The sequence below is a fragment of the Chlamydotis macqueenii genome, chromosome 13, assembly GCF_036417535.1.
Source record: "Chlamydotis macqueenii isolate bChlMac1 chromosome 13, bChlMac1.mat, whole genome shotgun sequence".
NCBI classification, from domain to species: domain Eukaryota; kingdom Metazoa; phylum Chordata; class Aves; order Otidiformes; family Otididae; genus Chlamydotis; species Chlamydotis macqueenii.
In genome coordinates, this window is record NC_141568.1 from 11,034,783 (window position 1) to 11,054,352 (window position 19,570).

A 19,570-nucleotide genomic window follows, 5' to 3' on the forward strand; every position below is an offset into this window, starting at 1 on the left:
AAGGGAGATTTCTAGAACTTACTTTTGGGAGTATAGAGCAAGAAATCCTAAATACCTTCCATCTCTCAGCAGATTTCAGTAGTGTGGCATATAAGCTGCAGAATCAGGTTTTTAAACTAATTTTTATTTACATATGACCAAACTTATAACTGTTAATTATCTGGTGTATTATATAATTTAAGGATCATTTTTCTGAAAGCAGACTGACCTATCCACAGTTTTGAAAGAGCAACCTGTTACAGACAAAATGGGTTCAGGGATTGTATTGTCAAATGAGGTAGGCTCTCCACTTTCTTACTTAACGTGTAAAAATACCAGAGCTCTATGCAGATAGAGAATCATATACCAGCAAATATTAAAATTATTTGTTTATGTAGACATGCAACTGCACTCTTGCATTAAGAATGTTTACATGGCTAATTTACTTTCAAAATCCAATGCTAAGTAATGAATTTCCTGAATATGGTAAATGGCATGTATGTAAGCTCACAAACAAATAGCTAAAGTCCTGTATTTGCATATAAGTGTGCATGTAGGTAGAGGTGGGGCATCAGCTTAGTTTGAAAAATAATGAATTTGGGTTCTGCAGAAGAGCAGCCCCTTTACACTCTCTCTGGGGCATTAATTCCTCCTCTGTTAGACTTGTCCCTTCTCTCTGACCCAAAGCATGAGGTTCCTTATATTGGGTTGTTTGACTAAGGTAAGGTACCTGAGCATCAAAGCACCTGGCGCTGGAAAACCCACATCAACAGCTTGTCAATGGGGCGGACTTCATTAGGCTTCTCTGGGCTTGAAGCTCTAATGGGAGACACAGTCTCTGCCTGACAGGAGGGAGCCGTAGGGCTGTGGGGGCGGGACGGCACTGGAGGGACGTGGTTTTCCCCAGGTACATCTAGACGTGAGCAACTGGGCATCTCTCACCTGAGTGTGATATGTGTCCATATTAAATGGGAGAAAGCTTTTTATCTGTGCCTTGTTGTTTCATGAGAAATGCATTTTGAAGACATGTAGTATGCTGTAGAGTGGTTTTTGGTATGTTTTAAATGTTTACTAGCTAGTGAGATTTTCACAAGGAATTTCATAAAGCTATTTGTGTTTATTGTACACTGAGTCCATGCCTGTAGTATCATGCTCTTTTTTCCTAGCTGGTTAAGAAGCAAGTTACTTGCTTTTGGCCAAGGGAATTTCTGGGAGTATTACAAAGGATTTTTTAAAAATAAGAACTTTCCAAGTGGATATTATTCCATTATTTTTCCTCAAGTGTAAACAGTTACATTTGGAATAATACAATAAGCTTTAATTTCCTAATTTTTATCCGTCACAAAGTTTTGTGTGTTCCAAAAAAATTATTTCCAGACATTGTTAGCTTAGATTAGTTATTCATTAGTAGCCAAAGATTTCTTTTTTCAAAATTGGCAATAATAAGTTTTCATCTTTTCCAGTAAGCCACTTTCACATGCAGCATTGAACAAGCACTTTCTTCCTCTTTGACAAACACTGTAAAAAGCTTGCAGATTTTCTGCAAAGGATACTCTGGGATATTAGAAAACGTGACATTTCCCTTCCTTTTTTATTTTTGTATGATAAAGAGTAATCAGTTTTGGCCAGCCAGCAATAAATGGAGCTTAGGAACCTCATTTTAGGACAAGATGTTTAAAAGAGCGTAACCACCAGTGTTTCCCATTGAAGCGTACGTCCTCATTTTCAGAAGTACTCAGCAGTCAAGAGCTCCTTTGGGAATTGGGGCTCCTGCAGTGTACCATGGTATTCCTCGCAGGGAAACGGAGCGTTGAACACTTTGAAAATCTGTCTCCTTCTTTTGAGGGTCTAACTACAACTTAAGCAGTTCTGAAAATCCAGCCCCAGTGGTACTAATCACTTCAGAAAATCTGGCCCTTAGTCAGACAGAGCTAGCTTCAAAGGGTGAAAACTCCACTGGGCTTAGCTTCAGCTGTAAAATTTAATCATGGAGATGGTTTTCCCACAGTCTTTCATTTGTTTCTGGGTAAATTCGATATGGGATATAAATGAGGGTTTGTGCCTGTTGCAATGGAGAAAATGTGGTAGGTGATCCCAAATTTTCAGACCCTGAGGTAGATTGGGCTGAAGTTTTCATTTAAATCTAGGTTCTGTGTCTCTAGATGCTCGAGTTGATTCAATTTCATGTTAAATTAATTGACTGTAAGGCTCTAAAGAATGCTAAGTACATTTGATGACTTTCTATAATAATAAGCCAGTTAATTTAAGTTAGGTTAATAACTACTGTGATTTTAACGTCTTATGAATTAAGAGTTTAGTTTTGTTTTGTCTTCTAAAATTAGAAGATTTACCTTCGTTTAAAGTTTTAATTCTATTCTCATGAAAAGCTGATCCTTTCATCGCCATTTGGGATCAGCAAATTAAGGTTAGAGGTCTGGTTTGATCCTGGAGTTATCCTTGTCCTTCCATTACTGTGCATGCTTGGGGAACATCTGTGCTGCTCAGAGAGGTGTGCAGGCTGCATCTGGCTCTAACAGAAACCCTGCTCCCCGATCCCAGATGACTGTCTGAGGATTTAGGTCACCAAACCTACTGGAGAGTACAGGAATAATCTTGTTCCCTTTCTTGTGCTGGCAAAAATTATTTTCCTTACATATCCTACTTTATGCTGAAGCAGAAGATTTTATTTTTTTGTGGTTAGCATTGCAAATGATGCATTCATGTATTTTTCCTTTAAGAAGCAGAGGATGAGGTGAATTTACTAAGGAGCCTAAAGCGTTGTTATGGAGAGCCCCAGTGATTGATGCAAGTCGTTTCACTTGGTCATAACCTTGCAAAGCCTCGCTCCAGCTGTGCATACCCAAGACCTGCAAACATGAAACAACCTGTGTGCTAGGCACTTACATGAGCAAAGAGTAAAAGGGCCTTTCACCAGTTTTAACTCTAGATTTTGTTCTGGTAAGTGATTGAGAAAAGATCAGGACAAAAAATGTGAACCACTTTCTTTTTGATTCTTTGCATTCCTGCACAGCAGAGCTGTACGGCTGTGGGGGCTGTTGAGCAGGCAGAGTGCAGGCAAGAAACAAATCGGTGAAGACTTTCAAATCTACAGCACTTCCATGCAGAGCAGTACCGAAATCCATAGTGCTTATTCTTTTTTGTCGGGTCAAACACCAACCAGGGAAGTTTCCTGCAGCCAAAGGTTCTTCTGTGGGATTTAAACCCCTTCCAGAGTTAGGCTAAGAGATCTTCTTACCCCGCTGCAGCATCTGACATGCGCTTAGAAAAGTTGTGATCGGTTCCCAGCAGCTTTTCTCTGGGAGGACCAATGCTGGAGTTTGTGTGTTTGTGGAAACTTAGGACTTGAGCAGAGGCAGAAGAGGAGGGAGGACTCAGGTGCTGGGTCAGTGCGGTGCTGTGGTGTAGGCCATGCACCGTTGTACCCCAGGGTTTCCCTCTTCCTCTGAGAAAGAAAGTGTCATGGACTTGGATTTTTTTGTTGCTTGGTTTGGATTTCATTAGTTCTGGTTAATTATTTTTTAATGGAAATACTTGCTTATGTTTCTTTTAATTGTTGAAGTTTGTTGTAAAAGACTTTGTGTGCTAAGAGAGTTTTTATCGGAATATTTATTGTCCAGATCTTTCTGAAATTTTAGCAGAGACAAACAGAGCTTGTGTGTTTTTGACAATTCATTCTAGGCACAGTAGGAGAGAAAAACCAAGGCAGTATGGTTCTGCTTTCAATTACATGTAAAAGTAAGATATAACAGGTGTCATAGGTATTCTTTCGGCTTTCTGCTGTGGAATTTCCACTAATAGCAATATCTGAAGATCACAAAAGAAGCCACCCCTTTCATTTAAGGCAAACAGCTGTATATGCTTTCTGTATGTCACAAGAAAATCTGTCCATTAGATTTTAAATGGTGTTTGTCATTGATCTCATTTTTAAACGATATTGCTGGTAGCTTTGGCAGTTCTTTTGTCTCCTTTCTTAGGAATTCTCTATCTAAGTATTCTCATCTTCCAGGTTTATGTTGTAGTTGTCAACTTGGTGATTTTTACTATTTGCTATCTCTTTTTTTCTCACACGTAAGTTTTAAGAAAAAATAATAATCCATATGCTTTATTATTTCCATTATGATAGCAGTGAGGCTTGGTGGTATCTGAGGATCAGGAAGCAAAAACGACGTGGGAAGTTATGCTCAGAACCCCACTGTAGCGATGGATTGAAATTCAGCAGAGCAGGCAGCGTGGTGCCTCGAATAAGTGGCAGACGATTCTTCCTCATTCCCTGCACAAGAACAGGAGACTTATTAGGCAGCTTAAACCTGATACCACAGTTAATACCTAGGAAAAGACAAAAATGTTTCAAATAAAAATAACCAGTTAAACATCCATTCTTCCAATATTAACTTTAAGCTGCGTCCCAAAAGCTCCAGCCAGTAATTAGATTCTGCTGCAGAAGTGGAAGCTTTGACTGGCAAATGCCGCGAGTGGTATGTGATGCTTGGGGCGTGTTCTCCTGTAACCTGCTGCTGATTTCAAAGGCAAGACTGACAGCAGTTCCTTCAGGTGACTATAGGCAGCTCAGGCTGCTGGGAAAAAGCGGGATATATTGAATAAACTGATCTTCATTAGTAGCACTCAGCAAGAGAAACAAGGGCTTAGAGAGAAGGGACCAGGAAACAAGTGAAGTGGAATTCAAGACTTTGATTTTATTAGCCACATAGGGCTCCATTCTTTTTACCATAAATGAGCTAATTAGAAGTTGGTTATATGCAGTGGGAGAATAGGGAGGAGTGAAAGAGTTGAGGTTTCACTTCAGTGTTGATTTCATATAATCTAAATATAATGTTAGTTTCTGACTACTGTAAGTACTTGATTGCACTTAGCTTGGTAAAACAGTTAGGACTTTGTTATATTGGATGTGGTCCAACTGGGGCAGTCTGTTTGTCAGGCTCAAAAAAGTTCTGTGACGATTTAGCTGGAAAAAAAGTCCCAGAAACTAGTTTGTGTCGCTACATGAGTCTTACTGTGGTTCAGTTATCTGCAGTTATGAGTATCTTTGGTGATCTCTGCTATGGCTGTGTTTTGCTGCCGTTGCTGGCTTGAGGAAACTTCTGGGTGATGCCAACTAAGTTTTGCAGACCCTGGTTTCAGGAGGGAGGGTGTCCTCACATCTCTGCACTTTTGCATCCCTGGTAGTGTAATGGCCCTGTGGGCGATGACCATCTAGCACAGACGCATCACCTCTGGTTTTCTTCTGTCATGATGCAAAGACGGACCTAAGATCAGGCTCACTTGAGGGGACCTGGAGCTACTTATGCTTCCGATCACTTTGCCTGGTAGGTGGTGTCTGTGGAAGAAGGTCCGGCATGATACACATTGCCTTTTTTTTCATGGAAAAAGCAACATATACCCCCATTAACCGTTGAGATGCTTAGGAGCAGGCAGTAATTCATCCTTATATGGAGGTATTCTGGGGATGTTTCAACTTCTGGTCTTCCATAACCACTTTTCTGGGGGATGGGCATATTTGCATACTTCCTAATTCCCTGCTTATTCCAAAAATAGATCTATATTTTATATTATTGCAGACTTAACTTAATTTGAACTTCTATTTTGCTTACATAGTAATGAAATCAGTTTACATAATAATTCTCTTGTTCCCTTGACAGTCCTTATTGCCTAGACATTCTGGTTTTTGTTACCTTACGCGAACCATTAGTTGGAATCTGATGTTCTTGGCAGGAGTACAGTCGCAAACAGCAGTGTCGTACATCTGTGCTTACTGTGAGGGGGAGTGTCTCAATTCTAAAAGGCGATCAGAGCCTCCAAATAAAATCAGTCTTAGAAAACAATTTCAGATACATTCTGTTGTTGCAATATACAGGAAAAAAAGTTATTTGAAAAGTAATTTTCACAAGATATCATGGGAGCCTCTTTCTAGATGGCTAGGTGTTAATATTTTCTAGATTATTCTCTACCCTTTTTTGAGATAAATTACCAGCTTATGCTTTACAGTTGTGCAGCACTGAGTGCGACAGGGTCTTGCTCCATGGCCAGGCCTCCAGGACATAACAGTAATAGAAACAGATATCCACACAGCTGCTGCGCCAGCATTCACATTTTTACTCTTCATTTCATCTTACTACAAAACAACGTCATGGTTATTGTTGAAAACAAGGCATTAGTTGTTTAGCTGCAAAATGTAGGGAAGTTTTCTCCTCACAAAGGAGAAAATCCGTTAAAGGCAGAAGATTCATGCTGACGAGTTACAGTCTGAGGTTTTGCCCCCCACAGGGTTTGACTTGATGGAAAGTGGCAATGTCCTTGTTTCAGACCTGCCACCTTCTGTTTGGGGGGTGGTGATATTTCCATCATTTAAAAAATCCTCAGTTTGTCCTAGTTTTCATAAACACCCAAAGCAAACTGAGAGCTGAGACTTGTCAGCCCCAGATCTGATGGTTGTGGTGGCTACTGAGATGGTTATGAGTGCCCAGAGATCAGATGTCACGTGGGATGCTGAAGCCATAGTCTGATGGCTGTTTTAATCCAGTGCTGTTCTGAAAATAAGGAATTTTGTCATCTCCCCTGCTTGGTCACCTTCCCCGTTCTGCTCATTCCCTGTCCCAGCTCACATTGCCCTTCAGCCTTTCCGCAAGTTGGACTGGGGCTGTCCTCTTCTCAGGGTATGCATGGCCTCGTACACGCACTAGCCAGAACCTGGCGCACTCTTCTTCCATTTTACGCGTCTCTTGGTGAATACCTTACTAGCCTCCATGAAAAGAGAGGGCTTCCTCGCCACAAGCCCACTCACTGGTGTCCTGCTCACTCACCACTATCTTTGAAAAGATGAGCAGTGTTACCCTTTCTCTGAAGGCACATTGGAGATGCTTTCACAGAAGAGATATAGCCGCTGCCGTTTACACAGTGACTTCAGTGCCTGCAAAATCCAAATATGTGGAGATGAAACCAAGAGCCAACACAACCTAGAGCTGGGGGAATATCCAAGAGTTTGTGAATTCCTTCTAGTGAAGTTCAAATCTTACTTTTGGGTGAGCAGGAGTATTCAGGTGCCTCAGTGGCCCTGCCTGCATTGCTGATGGCCCAGGGAGCCTGCACTGCTGAAGGAGATTTCCAAACATGAATCCCCAGGTCTTGCTTCTGGGTTGTAAACGTCCTGTTAGCTTCTTGGAGGAAGTATTAAAAGCAGAATCAGACTGCAAACAGTCCAAACAAAATGTCTACACATTGCTTTAATGGCTGTTCAGGTGTCTGAAGTAGGCATTGAGGCTTGATCGTCACACCTGATGTTAAACCTCATTTGTTTTAAGAAAAGGCAAAAAAACGCTGACACTGTGCGAGGGCTGCCTCAAGAGGATGTTTGCCATTGTTTTCCTTGCTGCGCATTCATCTTTCTAGCATCTGTCTTGGATTGACTGCCTCAGAAACGGCATTTACAAGCAGAATTGAAGAGAAGTATACTTAAAAGCCAAATTTGGGTTGTTTGTTGTAAAGCAGCCGATAGATAGTTGGCAAGACACCAAAAGGTCCAGACGCTAATCTAATTGTTTACGGCTCATGGAGAGATTAATCCACAAGATTGGATGCCCTCATTTCCTTTACACATTACAATGAATGTGTGAGATGCCAAACCTCATGGGGAGCAGCAGAAAGAAAAATGGCTCCATTTCAGTGCAGTTATTGTTTCAAGTTTAGAAATATATTGATTCTCTTTGAGTTTTGATAAGAATATAAATGCAAAGTGCCTCGCTTAATATCAGAGTATTCTTGTTTCCTAGCCTCAGTAAAACAAAATCATGCTTTCTTATTTTACTGTAATACAATGCTCTGCAAAATTCAGAGCAAACCTATGAAATATCGTGTATCGAATACACAGTGAAAATGGTCGGGATAGACTTGCTGGCTTGTGAGGGCACCAGGAACTACAAATGCTCCGTGTCTCTGAAAAACGGGGAAACCTACCCGTGGATGTTCATGCTGGTGAGCTCTGAAAATCTTGACTGCTGTAAGATGCCACACGTTGGAACAAAAGAAGCTCTGCAAAGGAAAAAAAAAGCAATATTGCTTGGGTGACCGGTGAGAATAAAGCAAACACTGCTGAGTGGCTATTGCAAGCAGGATTTCTGTGAAATAGGCTTTCTCCGAACTGAAAGTGCAGCTCAGGAGCAAACAGTACTGTGGGGCTATATCCACTTTAAAGAGGGAATGATTCAATGAAATGAAAACGTGGCTAATCTGCAGGGTATGCTCCTGCCTCCCTCCGCCTCCCTGCACTGGTGTGGCAGAATCACGGGAGCGCAGCCGTGTCGGGACGTGCTGCCCCGGCTGCCAGGCACCCAGGGTAGCGCTAGGCAGCGTGCGTTGTCCTGGAAAAAGGGGATGTTTCATCCTTGTGATACCAGCCACGCTGCTAGTGATGCTGAGAGGAGTCGCCCCTTCTACTGGCAAAGAAAATTACCCTGACTTCAACCAGAAACAAGATTTGGGGATGCTACCTGGAGACCAGATAGATAACGCCTTGGTCTTGCGGACCTGTTAACCTCGGACTTACTGAAGCAGAAGGATTTTCACAAGTGAAGTGTCTGTACGTGTTTGTGAGCCAGTGGGCCTGTGAGCTGTTTACTGGTCATCACAATACTTTGTTGATGAAATTTTGCTGCAGTTGCAAAGAATTTTCAAAAAGCTAATGGGATTGAGATATATTCATTCTGATGTTGCAATACCTGGCACATTTGGGGGAAGAAAATTAATATCCTGAACTAGTCTTTGCAGTGTTTCTAATTCCTTGACTAAGCACGTCCTCATATATCATTTTGCTTTACTAGTTTTTGGGAAGAAGAAAATGTTTTGCTAGTCAAGACTTGTTTTGACTTAGTTTTTAATAATATCAGTCAGCACCATGTTGCCTGAAAGTCTGAATCTGACAAAAGTTTAGTTTTAAATGGGCTGCTTTAATGAGGTCATGTGTAGACTCATTGCTCCTGAATGAAGATCATAAATGTGTAGTTTTAATAACATTCAGTGACAATAAGCATTTGCATATCCTTGGAGAAATTGTTCTCTGCTGCATAGTTCAGCTGTTTCAGCCATGATGTGGAGGGAGCATTTAAAGATTTGCATGTTGCTTAAAATATTGTGCTTTGCAAGGGAGGGTATAGAAATAAATAGTGCAAGTAATTATTTTTTCTCCGTAGTGCAGTACTTCTCCCAAGGTAGAGAGTAACAGTACGAAGCATATCCAAAGCCTGGATTTCTGTGGTGCAAAAAACAGTTTGGATGTTGAGTTGAAAGCTGGCCATTGCTCTCTGTGAAGGCTAAGTGAGGGGCTGATGAGAGAGGTAATTGCATAGTCCAATTTCAGTCCTCTACTTCCCAATGGGTTTTTGTATTTTGAGTGTCTTACGGAGCAGTCAGCATAGGAGGGCCCTGATAAAGGTTGGCCACAGATTGCCTTTCTGTCTGTCAGAACCAGTGTTTCTTCTGCAGGGAGTGGAGCGCATCGACCTGCCAGGGCTCAGGAGCCTGCGCACCGCCCGCAGCCTGGAGCAGGGCATGGTGCTAACCATCGAGCCGGGCATCTACTTCATCGACCACCTCTTGGACCAAGCCCTCCGTGATCCTGCACAGTCCTGTTTCATCAACAATGATGTCCTGCAGCGTTTTAGAGGATTTGGTGGGGTGAGTAATTCTTAACTGGATGTTTTTCTGAAATTGGTTTTCTATTTGTTTGCCCTCACTATGTACTTGAGAAGAAATCTTTTGGAAGTTGTAATGTATTGCGCATAGGGCTGTTCCTGAAGCAGCACCTTGGGCCATTTGACCCTGCAGACAAACTGGGGTTTTTTTGCTATTTTGAGATGTGGTTTTATACTTGTGATATCTGATTAATGATAGACCCATATTTTTCCATTGATTGAAATACCTTCTGTCAGCACTGTACAGTGACGTGCCAGGTAGGTGTTTTGTCTAGTGTGTGAAACGTGTGCGTTATGGAATACAAGACTGAGATCTGTAGTCCAGAGTTAGCTTCCTTGACAGCAGCACAGTCCGGTGCTCTCTCCCAGGGCAGGAGAGCCTGGTGCTGTTTAAGTAAGGGAGGCAGTAGAGAAAAAGAGCAATAACTGCTCTTACGGGATTATTGCCAGAATGGCATGAAACTTGTGAATGTAAAGCCTTCCCTGGTTTCCAGAGGAATGGCCAGTGGTCTCCAGGAGCGCCCATGCTCGAGGTATCACATTGCAGGCTCCGGCAGCAGTGTGCGCGCAGGAGGGTTGGCTGACTCGGGCGGTAGCCGTGATTCGGGCGATCATTCCCATGCAGGCAGCTGCTGTGCAAGTAGAGGGGCCTTGTTTCTCCATGCTCTCCAGGGCACATTTCCCATTCAAAGCCACCGCCCTAGCAGAGCGTTCCGCAGTTGCAGTGGCTTCCAGTGGGTTTTCATTTTAGTGGGAAGAGCATTTGAAGGATGCCGCATTGTTCTCCAAGCTTCCGTATTCATGCACAGAGAAGATAGAGCAGGCAGCTGCAATGCCCCATCCTCCTCGTGGCTTTTCTGCTAAGTCTCAACACGGCTAACAATCACTGGCAACGGCGGTGATTTTCTGGTATGAAAAGTCACTCATTAGGAATTGTCTGCTGCTGCCATCGACTAATTTATCGCTGTATGCCAGCCATGAGAGGGTAATTACTGTAACACTTTTGGTCTGAGCTGGCTTTGAACCATCAGCCCTGACAGAAAAGCTGTGTGTGCCATCACCAGTCGTGTGAGCCAGCCGGGCTCCTGGGCGCTCGTGGAGGCTCCCCGTGCGATGTGTGTGCAGCCTTATCGAGAGACACGGGACTTTACCCTCTCTGGTATTTAATTCACTGCTGAGGTTTGGGACGTTATCTGTCTCTGTGTTGTTTCTTTATCAAGACTTGCCAGCCAGCCAACTGAGATACCGGTGAATGAAAGGCAGCTCACTCTGCATTTTCTGACTGTGAGAACGTTATATATGGCACTGCATGCTGAATCATATTTTAAAGGAACACTGCAAGGCACTTGTGTAGCTTGACACCACAATGAAAATAGGTTTGACTATCTTCACTTCCCTTGTAAACACTCCGTGGGAGTTTTTCAGCAGTTGAATTGATTCCTGGTGAGCTTTCTCTGGAAATTCTCAGCAAAGCCCACATTTTTTCATGACTTGCTGTGAATGCTCACTCCAGCTCTGCAGCTTGAGGTGTGCACGTGGCTCACCTGCTGCCCGTGTTTGCGTGGAATTGGAGTGACAGCACAGGATCTCTACCGTGGTTATAGGTTGCTGGATCAGGCACTTTTGTTCCAGAGATTTCAAGCAAAGTATAACTTTCTCCCCGTTTTTTTTCTTAGCTTCCTGTAATGGTGACTTGTAAGGAGGGCTAGCCAACAAACTGCTAAAAGGGGGAGCTGCCCAAAAACGATTGAGCAAAAATCTGAATCTCTGATCCCCCTGTGAACAATACATTTTACTCAGAGAGAAAAAAATAATAACACACACATGCCCTGAGCCAGATGTTGTCACTTGATGTTGTCCAGGAGAAGAATGGAAATAAAATCCGAGACTGAAGTGCATCCGAATATTTCTGAATTCCACACAAAAGCTGAATTATAATGCAATTATAATGAATTTTTCCATCTTTACAGTTCTGACTTGATTCTGCATAAATAGAAGATGCAGTTTTTGCTGTGTAGTGTGCTTAGTTATGTGCATGCTAGTTCATTCCAGTTTAGCCAGAAGGAATGAGTATTTCTCTCAAAAGCATGTCAGAAAATTTTCTCTCTGTGATGAAAACAAGATCTTGTGAAGCCCAGGGTTTTTACTGACAAATATTAATAGCACAGGGGTTAGTATTGGTGTCAGTTCTAGCTAAAGAGCTCACTATAGCCACTCCAATCTTCCTCTAAGTTTAAAAGAAAAATACATTTTGCAAAAGGAAATAAGTAGTCCATTTCCCTCTGCAGAGCTCAGCACTAATTAAAATGTTCTTTCATTTGGTTTAGTTTAATTCACTTCAAAAATGAACTTGCATTAACCAAAGTAACACCACTGTAATTCTGAGTAAGACTGTCCACACAGAAGATTTGTGGATTTTAATGAATTCACCTTGAATTCATGTCTTTTTTGGTCTTTGGATAATTTTCTTGACTGTGACAAGTCTCTGCATTGAGAACAGAAGCTCTTCTGCAGTGCCAGAGGGCAAGACTGTAGCCATTTATTGTAATTCATGCTGCCCAGTATTAGCCATAAAGAGACTGTAAAAGCTGCAAGAGCAGGAAGGAATGGGAGACAACACAAAGTTTTCCTCACCCGTTCTGCATTGCTGCCGGCGTGCGGGACGTGTGCTGGCGGCACCAGCACAGCTCCTGCACGCACTCAGAACAGGTCTATCAGCAGCCCAGCCTTCCTGCATCCCTGTGACACACATCTGGGCTTTGTGGCTGTACCTGCTGCTCAAGGACCTCATAATTTGGGCTTTTACCAAACAAGAGCTGTTCTGGGTCAAATACAGATCCCTCTGGAGGGAGGCAAGGAGTTTTGCTGGGTATCTGCTTCAGAGAGCACTGTCCGAATCCTTAAACTTGACAGCCGTGAGTTCAGTCCTTCACGAGCTTCCTCAGCCAATTTCGGGAAGTCACTCAGTCACATGTACTGCAGTTCTCCATCTGCAGAACTAAGGTCCAATTTACCGAGGTCATAAATTCTGTGGGGCAAGGGCTGCCGTTGGGTGCTGGCGCAGTGCCCGTCCCAGGGCACCTCTGCTCTGCCTGGACTCTGTCCACGCCGCTCTCATGAATAAACATAGATGTGCAAATAGAGGAACATATATACGGTCATGTATATTGCTCAGGAAAAGCAGCCGATTCCTCAAGGAAGGGGAATTGCTGACTCCAAATGCTGCCCTTTAGGGTTTGACATTTCCATTCTTCATAAGCCGATTACGGATTCATGTAGTTCATATGATGTTTTCTCCAAGACCCAGTAAAACCTTTCAACTTTTTTTTGGCCTTAAATATTCAGTCTTTATTCAGGCTTTTTTTTTTGCCTAGGATTTGTGGAACTAGCAGTAGGCTTAATATGTGAAAACTCTACGCAACTTAGAGAAAATGCTCAAAGACAGCTAAATGTTAAATACATTATTTAATTTGCAGATTTTTTTTTTTTCATTTAAAAGTTGAATAGATTTACAAAGCCCAGGACCTTGAAGATCCGCTAATATTACAGTATTTTTCAAAACAGTAGTACTTTCCTTACTCGGAAACAAATGTTAAACCAAATAAAAAGCAAGATATTTAATTGCTTCTACCTTTGGTTCACAAAGCCGTGCAGTTATCTCTGTCCTGACTTCTGTTTTTCAGAAGGTTGAGCTCTGTTTCTGGGTTTACAGTCAATGTGTGTTGTGGAATGAAATAGTTTACTAGGCAATAAACATTATGCTCATCTGCTTTTTAACATATTATGCAGAAGTAATAAAGCTACACGGCATTTTTTGGAAAAGTTTTCATAGAAAAGCAGTTGTCATAAAGAAATACAGCTTTCTTTAAAGTTCTTGTAAGAGAAATGATAGTTGTAAGCCACGCAAAAAAACAGTGACTCGTTGCTTATAAACCTTCTTTAACCCTTTTCTCTTGTCTAATATACATAATTAGGTTAAAGTAAGAGCAGTTGTTTCTAACCTGTATTTAGCTTATAGTTTATTGCTTCTTTTTAAGCCTGGATGAAGGGACTGTGTGCCTGAAGCTTCTTTTTCCAGCCGTATCAGTTGATCTAATAAAACACATGGCCTCACCCTACTAATCTTGATCCTTTTTTATAAGATGTTTATATGTGGACCTTTAAAATACAGTGTGCCTGACGTGAGGACTTGCTTGTGCATAAGAAGAAGGAAGACCGGCAGCATGGGGTAGCAAGGAGTCACTGTGTAGCACAGAGCCTGTTAGCCTCTATAGAAAACGTCTCGATCTTGCCACTTCATGTAACGTGGGAACAGGAAAGTGCCTTCCCCAGCCCTGCAGCGTACCTGGCTGCCCCTGGGGTTGACGTAAGGGCAGCTCTATTTCCTAACCAGTGTCCCTGAAGAAGTTTGATAGAAGTCGAACCCTGCTCGTGGTAAGTTTGCTCTATTAAAAATCACTGGTGAGTTGATGGCTGAGTCAAAATAAGCCCCCTTGGCTACGTGCATCTGCCTCTGTAGGATACCAGCTATAAAAACAGACACGTGGATCCTTCAGCCGGACAGACGTATGTGTGCTAATTTACTTTGTGGGGCAGCATGCGTGGCCCACGTCCTGTCATCATTTCCCAGGCGATTCTCCCCTTCTGAGGTCTTGCACTGATAGGATTGCTGCTTTCCACAGCGATATCAAACAAATGCTGAATAGATTTTAAAAAAAGGAGACATGTCACCAGTCATCTTTTTTAATCACATCTGGGATCTGTCATCGTGCAAATCTGGACTGTTTCATTGGCCAAAATTGTTTCTTGATTCTCAAAAGCCTTTTATATATATCATCATCCAAAAGAAATGAATAAGTGCTACAACCCCCTTTCCTTGGAAGATAACACAGGAGGCTCTGGGGAGCATGACTGTATTAGTAAGTCAGGACAAAGTGCGAGGCTGTATATGTAGCTGACAGCAGCCTGAACTCCTGTGCTGTCCTTGGCTATGCCCACGCCGCCCTGCTTTGGGACAGAGTTGGGTCCGTGGAGTCGAGCCACATGATGGTCTGTTGCTGGCGCTAGGCAGTTGTGCAATCAGGTCTATCTAGGCAGATCATGCCACTACTCTTGATAAGAAAAAGGCATTTTAGGGACAGTCTTGGCATTCCCGGCCACTTCACCTTTGCAGAAGTGCTTTGTGAAGCATTCTGTTTCACACTGAAGCAAAGCGCCCTGAAAGCTGCTGGTGCAGCAAACCTCACACCTTGGTTTGCTGTTCCTTTAAGCCATGTCTGATTCCAAACCATTCTGTAGCCCTGAAACAAGCAGCACTGTTAAACAAAGAGCCTGCAAACAGGGACAGCTCTGAGAGCAAGTTTCATAACCACTGTCCCCCACTGGGAAACGCAGTCCCAAGCCAGTGAGCCTTGCCAGGCAGATCCAGCATCTTTTGTCCATTTGGACAGAGGACAAGACCAAATGCTGGGCTCTCCTGTAGGGAAGGTTTTGCAGGTCCTCTGATGCTGCTTCTTCCTGCTGCTGAGCTTAAGCTCAGGGTGAAGCATGGAGGATGTGAAGGAAAAGAGTAAATCCAAAAACTTCCTCGCCCTTGAGAACCTGTGTTCCTCTGCACTTGTGTAGCATTTAGGCAACGGAAAAATGGGCACTGAGAGTGAGAAGTCAGTTTTCTCTGTTAATGGCAAGCATCCATTTCAGATGAGATTCCTCCAGGCAGAGGGATGGTTAGATCCTGGAGAAAGAGCTGGAGATTTCCTAGGAGTGATGAGTGAGGCCCCGTGGGAGCGGTGGGTCTCTGCACCTCCAGCTACATCCCAAGGACCAGTTGGTGATGGTGAGCAGACTGGTGAGGCAGTGCTGGCTCTCCTGCTTTCAACAGCGAACCACAGCTGTGGGGTGATTCTATGATCTCCTAACACTGTTTCTCCTATATGATGAGTAGCTGCGTGTGGCACGCCAGACTGATGGGTTTTCCTGTCCTCCCCCGTTTGCTAACTCTCAGTTCACCGCCTTAGGCAGCTCCAGCACCCTGCTGTGCTCCCCTCATTCATGGTGTCTCACTTCTCCCCTCCACTAGCATCTCCCTTCCTAAATTCCTTACCCAGCCCCATCTCTCTTTGTCCATTATTAGTCAATCCTGTCTCACCTCACTGTATCTTCCTTCCCTTGGCTCCTTTCATCACTCTTCTCCATTTTCCTGCTTCTTCCCCATCCTCATTTTCTCTTGAGGCCTAGATAGGGCACAGCATTGACAGACACCTTGTCCCACGTGTTCTTCCCCCTCCCTCTTATTCTGGCTTTCATCTGCTCTGCTTTCAAGTCAGTCCTTCCTCTAAAAGAGTGCAGAGGTATCAGTGAAGGCATCAAACACTGAACTAGAAAACACCAACTTTTTTTTTTCTTTTTTTTTTTTTTTTTGCTAATCTTACTTACTTTTGCACTAACACTTTTACTTTCCACATCAGCACTGAGTCCAGATGAGGACTGGTGTGCTTGACAACGTGATGCTTTGGCTTGTACGCTGTCACTAGATCTGTCCCCTGGACTCTGGCACTTTTGCAGAGCTTGCCTGGCACTGGCAGGTTTTTGGCAGGGGCTAGTCCACCCAGGCAGGCTGTGCCCAGGCCAAGGACCCAGCAGGATAGATGCTGGAGGCTGCTGCGAGGCCAAGGGCACGATTCACTTTTATATGCAATGCGACCGACTTGTTGAACCTTTGAATTATTTTTTGCTCAGCTGACCAAATTCAAAGCAATGAATCAGAAACCCACCCCGGTAAAATCTGTTCAAGTGCAGAGAGTCGTTCAGGGTGTTGCTGATTTCGTTTTTCTGCAGCAAGGCACCAGCCTTTCAGGCACAGAGGGTGTAAAGAGCTCACGGCTTTCAAATCTGCAGCTGTCCAAATCAAATGTGTGAACTCAATGGAGTTTGTTTATTTAATTCTGCTTTATAATACACTTAACTTGATACCAAGTAAAAGACATAATCTGGCAAAGACATCATTAAACAGTTTAATAAGGACAGGATGACTCATTTTGTTTGAACAAATGGATTATTTTGCAATCAGAAGTACAAATGTTAACCAACTTTATTTTTAGTTGAAAATGTCAAGAGGTCAGAAACAAATAAAGCAACTGTAAGGTGGGAGTCCCCAGAGTTTGTGTTCTCTTGGATTTACACCTTACTAAAATTGCTTTTATTGCAGCTTAGTGACTTACTAACATTTTTCTGATAAGATAACGGGAAATGACTGTGTAGGCATATTTACTGGTAAGAAGAGATTAGAGTCAAACAGAAATGGAGCATATTTTTCATTTTAACAGGAAAGAGCTGGAAAACTGAGAGGATCTGCTTTTTCCTTGCATTATTTGAAATGTAGTGAATTATTTTAGAAGGAATGTCTGACCTGCTTAGGACTTTCTCATCAGCTCAAAATTCAATATTTTGAATATCAGCTACAAAGTGTTTCATGTTGCAGTTCCTCCTTTGAAAGTTGATTGTGTTTAGAGAAAAGAGAATGTGATGTTTAAGCGCAAAGAGCAGCTAACTGCAGCTCAGCAACAGGACTCTTTGAGAACAGGCGTTTTGGGCATCAGTCGGCACTGCTGTTGAACCTGTCCCTAGCAAGCCATGCGCTAGCAGGGCTGGAGGCAAATTCAGGGGGAAATGTTCCTTTTGCTGCTCCTGATGTCAGAGGGTTGAGATGTGTGGCCCCATGTAATGAGGCAGCATGAGCTCACTGATGCAGCATCTTGCTCAGCCTGTCCCTGGTGCACCCGACATAGCAGAGGTGCCACCTGCGGGGCTGCTCTGCCGGGGCTCACTGTGGAGCTTGTGTCGTCCCAGGAGGCTGGCAGGAGCCCACAGCCCAAGGAAAATTGGACCCTACAGAAGTCTGTGCCACAGTGCCTGTGGTGATGGGCAGTACTGGTGCTTGCAGTTAGGTTGCTTTGCCTGGCGTTGCATCAGCGCCACAGACCTAAACGTGCCTTGTGCTCTTGCTGCTGTCGCTGCCTGATGTGCTTCTCATCGCCAGCTGGAATACCCTGGTAACCGCATGTTCTCTGTAACAGGTCCGGATCGAGGACGACATTGCAGTGACAGCCAGTGGAATGGAGCTGCTAACGTGCGTCCCACGTACTGTTGAAGAAATAGAGGCTTTCATGGCAGAAGGCCAAAGCAGCGCCAAGTCATTCGACTGCCTCTCCAGCCAAGAGCAGTAAACTTCAGGGTGATACTTACTGTCTCACACTAATCAGTCATCGTTCTGATTTAATGCTGCAGCATATAAAATAAAATGCATCCAATTCTTAGTAGCAAGAGAGGCAGGCAGGCTATTAGCTGGAATGATTAATTCATTAAAAATGAAAGTAGAAGGTTTCTGCACTTGATATCCAGGTAACTCAAATGCTGCTGCTTGCGATCAGCAGTTTACAGTACTGAGTGCCATTTGAATAACCCTGCTGCATTATCAGTGGGGCTTATACTTCTGTCCGATTTCAGCTCAGACATATCTTTCGATTAAACCTGAATTTTGATGATAGGGACTCTTTAAAATATCAAATAGATGACCTGAATGCTGTCAGCAGTTGTAACGATCTAAGTCCTTTTTTAAGCTTCATCACAAGTATTACGAAAAACAGAAGAATAATCAGCTGTTCTCAGTGGACGTAATGACACTTATATTTTTCTTCTGGATCTTATTTCAGTGTCAATGGAGTAAGCAGAATGAATTTTTTATTAAAATTAATCTTTGGCATCATTGATGCTCACAACTTTGTGTTCATTATTCTCTTCTGCTCTCATTCCTGCTTCTTTATCTGACCTTTCTACCAGTTTGTGCTCGGGAGACTTTGAGCCTTCATTAGCCAGATTTTTCTGCTCTGCATAGTGGGTGTACTGATCCTTCACACACGGCCCAGTGCTTATTAGATTGATCCATCTATGTGTTCCTTTAAAATGTAGATTGCTGTGGTGTTCATGAGCCTAGAAATTGTAAGAAGGGAGTATCTTTGCTACACGGCTCAGGGTCATTCATTAGCGTATGCTGTGCAGAATTATAGTTATTTTTAACTGTCCAATGTTAGCTGGTTCAGAATGAAATAATGCAAATTTTATTTGGGTACACCACAAACATATTAATAATGATCAAAAAATGGTTTTCCATTCATGCAAGATTTAAATTACCCAGAGAAGCCTTTCTTTACTGTTAGGTGTTCATCGGCCTGCAGGAGAATAAATACATTTCTTGCATCATAAAATAGCACTAGTTGCTGTAACTACATAGAAATAATCTTGCTCACTTTATGAACACATCAAAACTCCTGTTCGGTTTTCAGGCTTCATTGCACGGTTTGACTGCAAAGCCACTTGAGAACATCCGTCTGCCATGTCAGAGGGAACTGAAGTTGCAGCAGGATGTCAGGGCCGGTCTGGGTCCTACTGCTTGCCACATGAGACTTTTCCCACTGTGAAGGGATCGGCTGACTTGATCATCTCAGCATCTCGGTTCTGTTACTCACACCCTGGAGCTGGCACGCAGGCATTGAGACCAACTGTTTGCTTCTGGGCACCTGCAAGCACCTGTCTTCCATGGGATGTACAACACAACACGGGCTTGGATGGCGTCATAAACTACTGTGTTCCTGTCTTTGTGCTCCCCACCTGGGACTGGATTTTAGGTGTGAAATAATTTCCTTAAAAATTGTCACATGTTGCTCTACAGAGAGCTCTTTTTGCTAATTGGGTTGATCTGTGTGACGAGACCCTGCTTCTTATTTGTAACAGCTTGGTGACCCATTGCTGAATAGGAAACTGCACGTTGGAGACTGAAGAAACACATTGTGAAATAATCCAGGGGACTTCAC

General features: G+C 43.1%; 1 protein-coding gene across 1 annotated transcript in view; it reads left to right on the forward strand.

The window, feature by feature from the left end:
- PEPD (peptidase D) overlaps window positions 1-18,465 on the forward strand; it is a 136,235-nt gene extending 117,770 nt beyond the window's left edge. Inside the window, exons 14-15 of the mRNA XM_086758222.1 lie at window positions 9,493-9,684; window positions 17,777-18,465. Of these exons, the coding sequence (XP_086614348.1) occupies window positions 9,493-9,684; window positions 17,777-17,926 (342 nt within the window). The 3' untranslated portion in view covers window positions 17,927-18,465. The remainder of the gene's footprint in view (window positions 1-9,492; window positions 9,685-17,776) is intronic.
- Window positions 18,466-19,570: the final 1,105 nt, after the last annotated feature.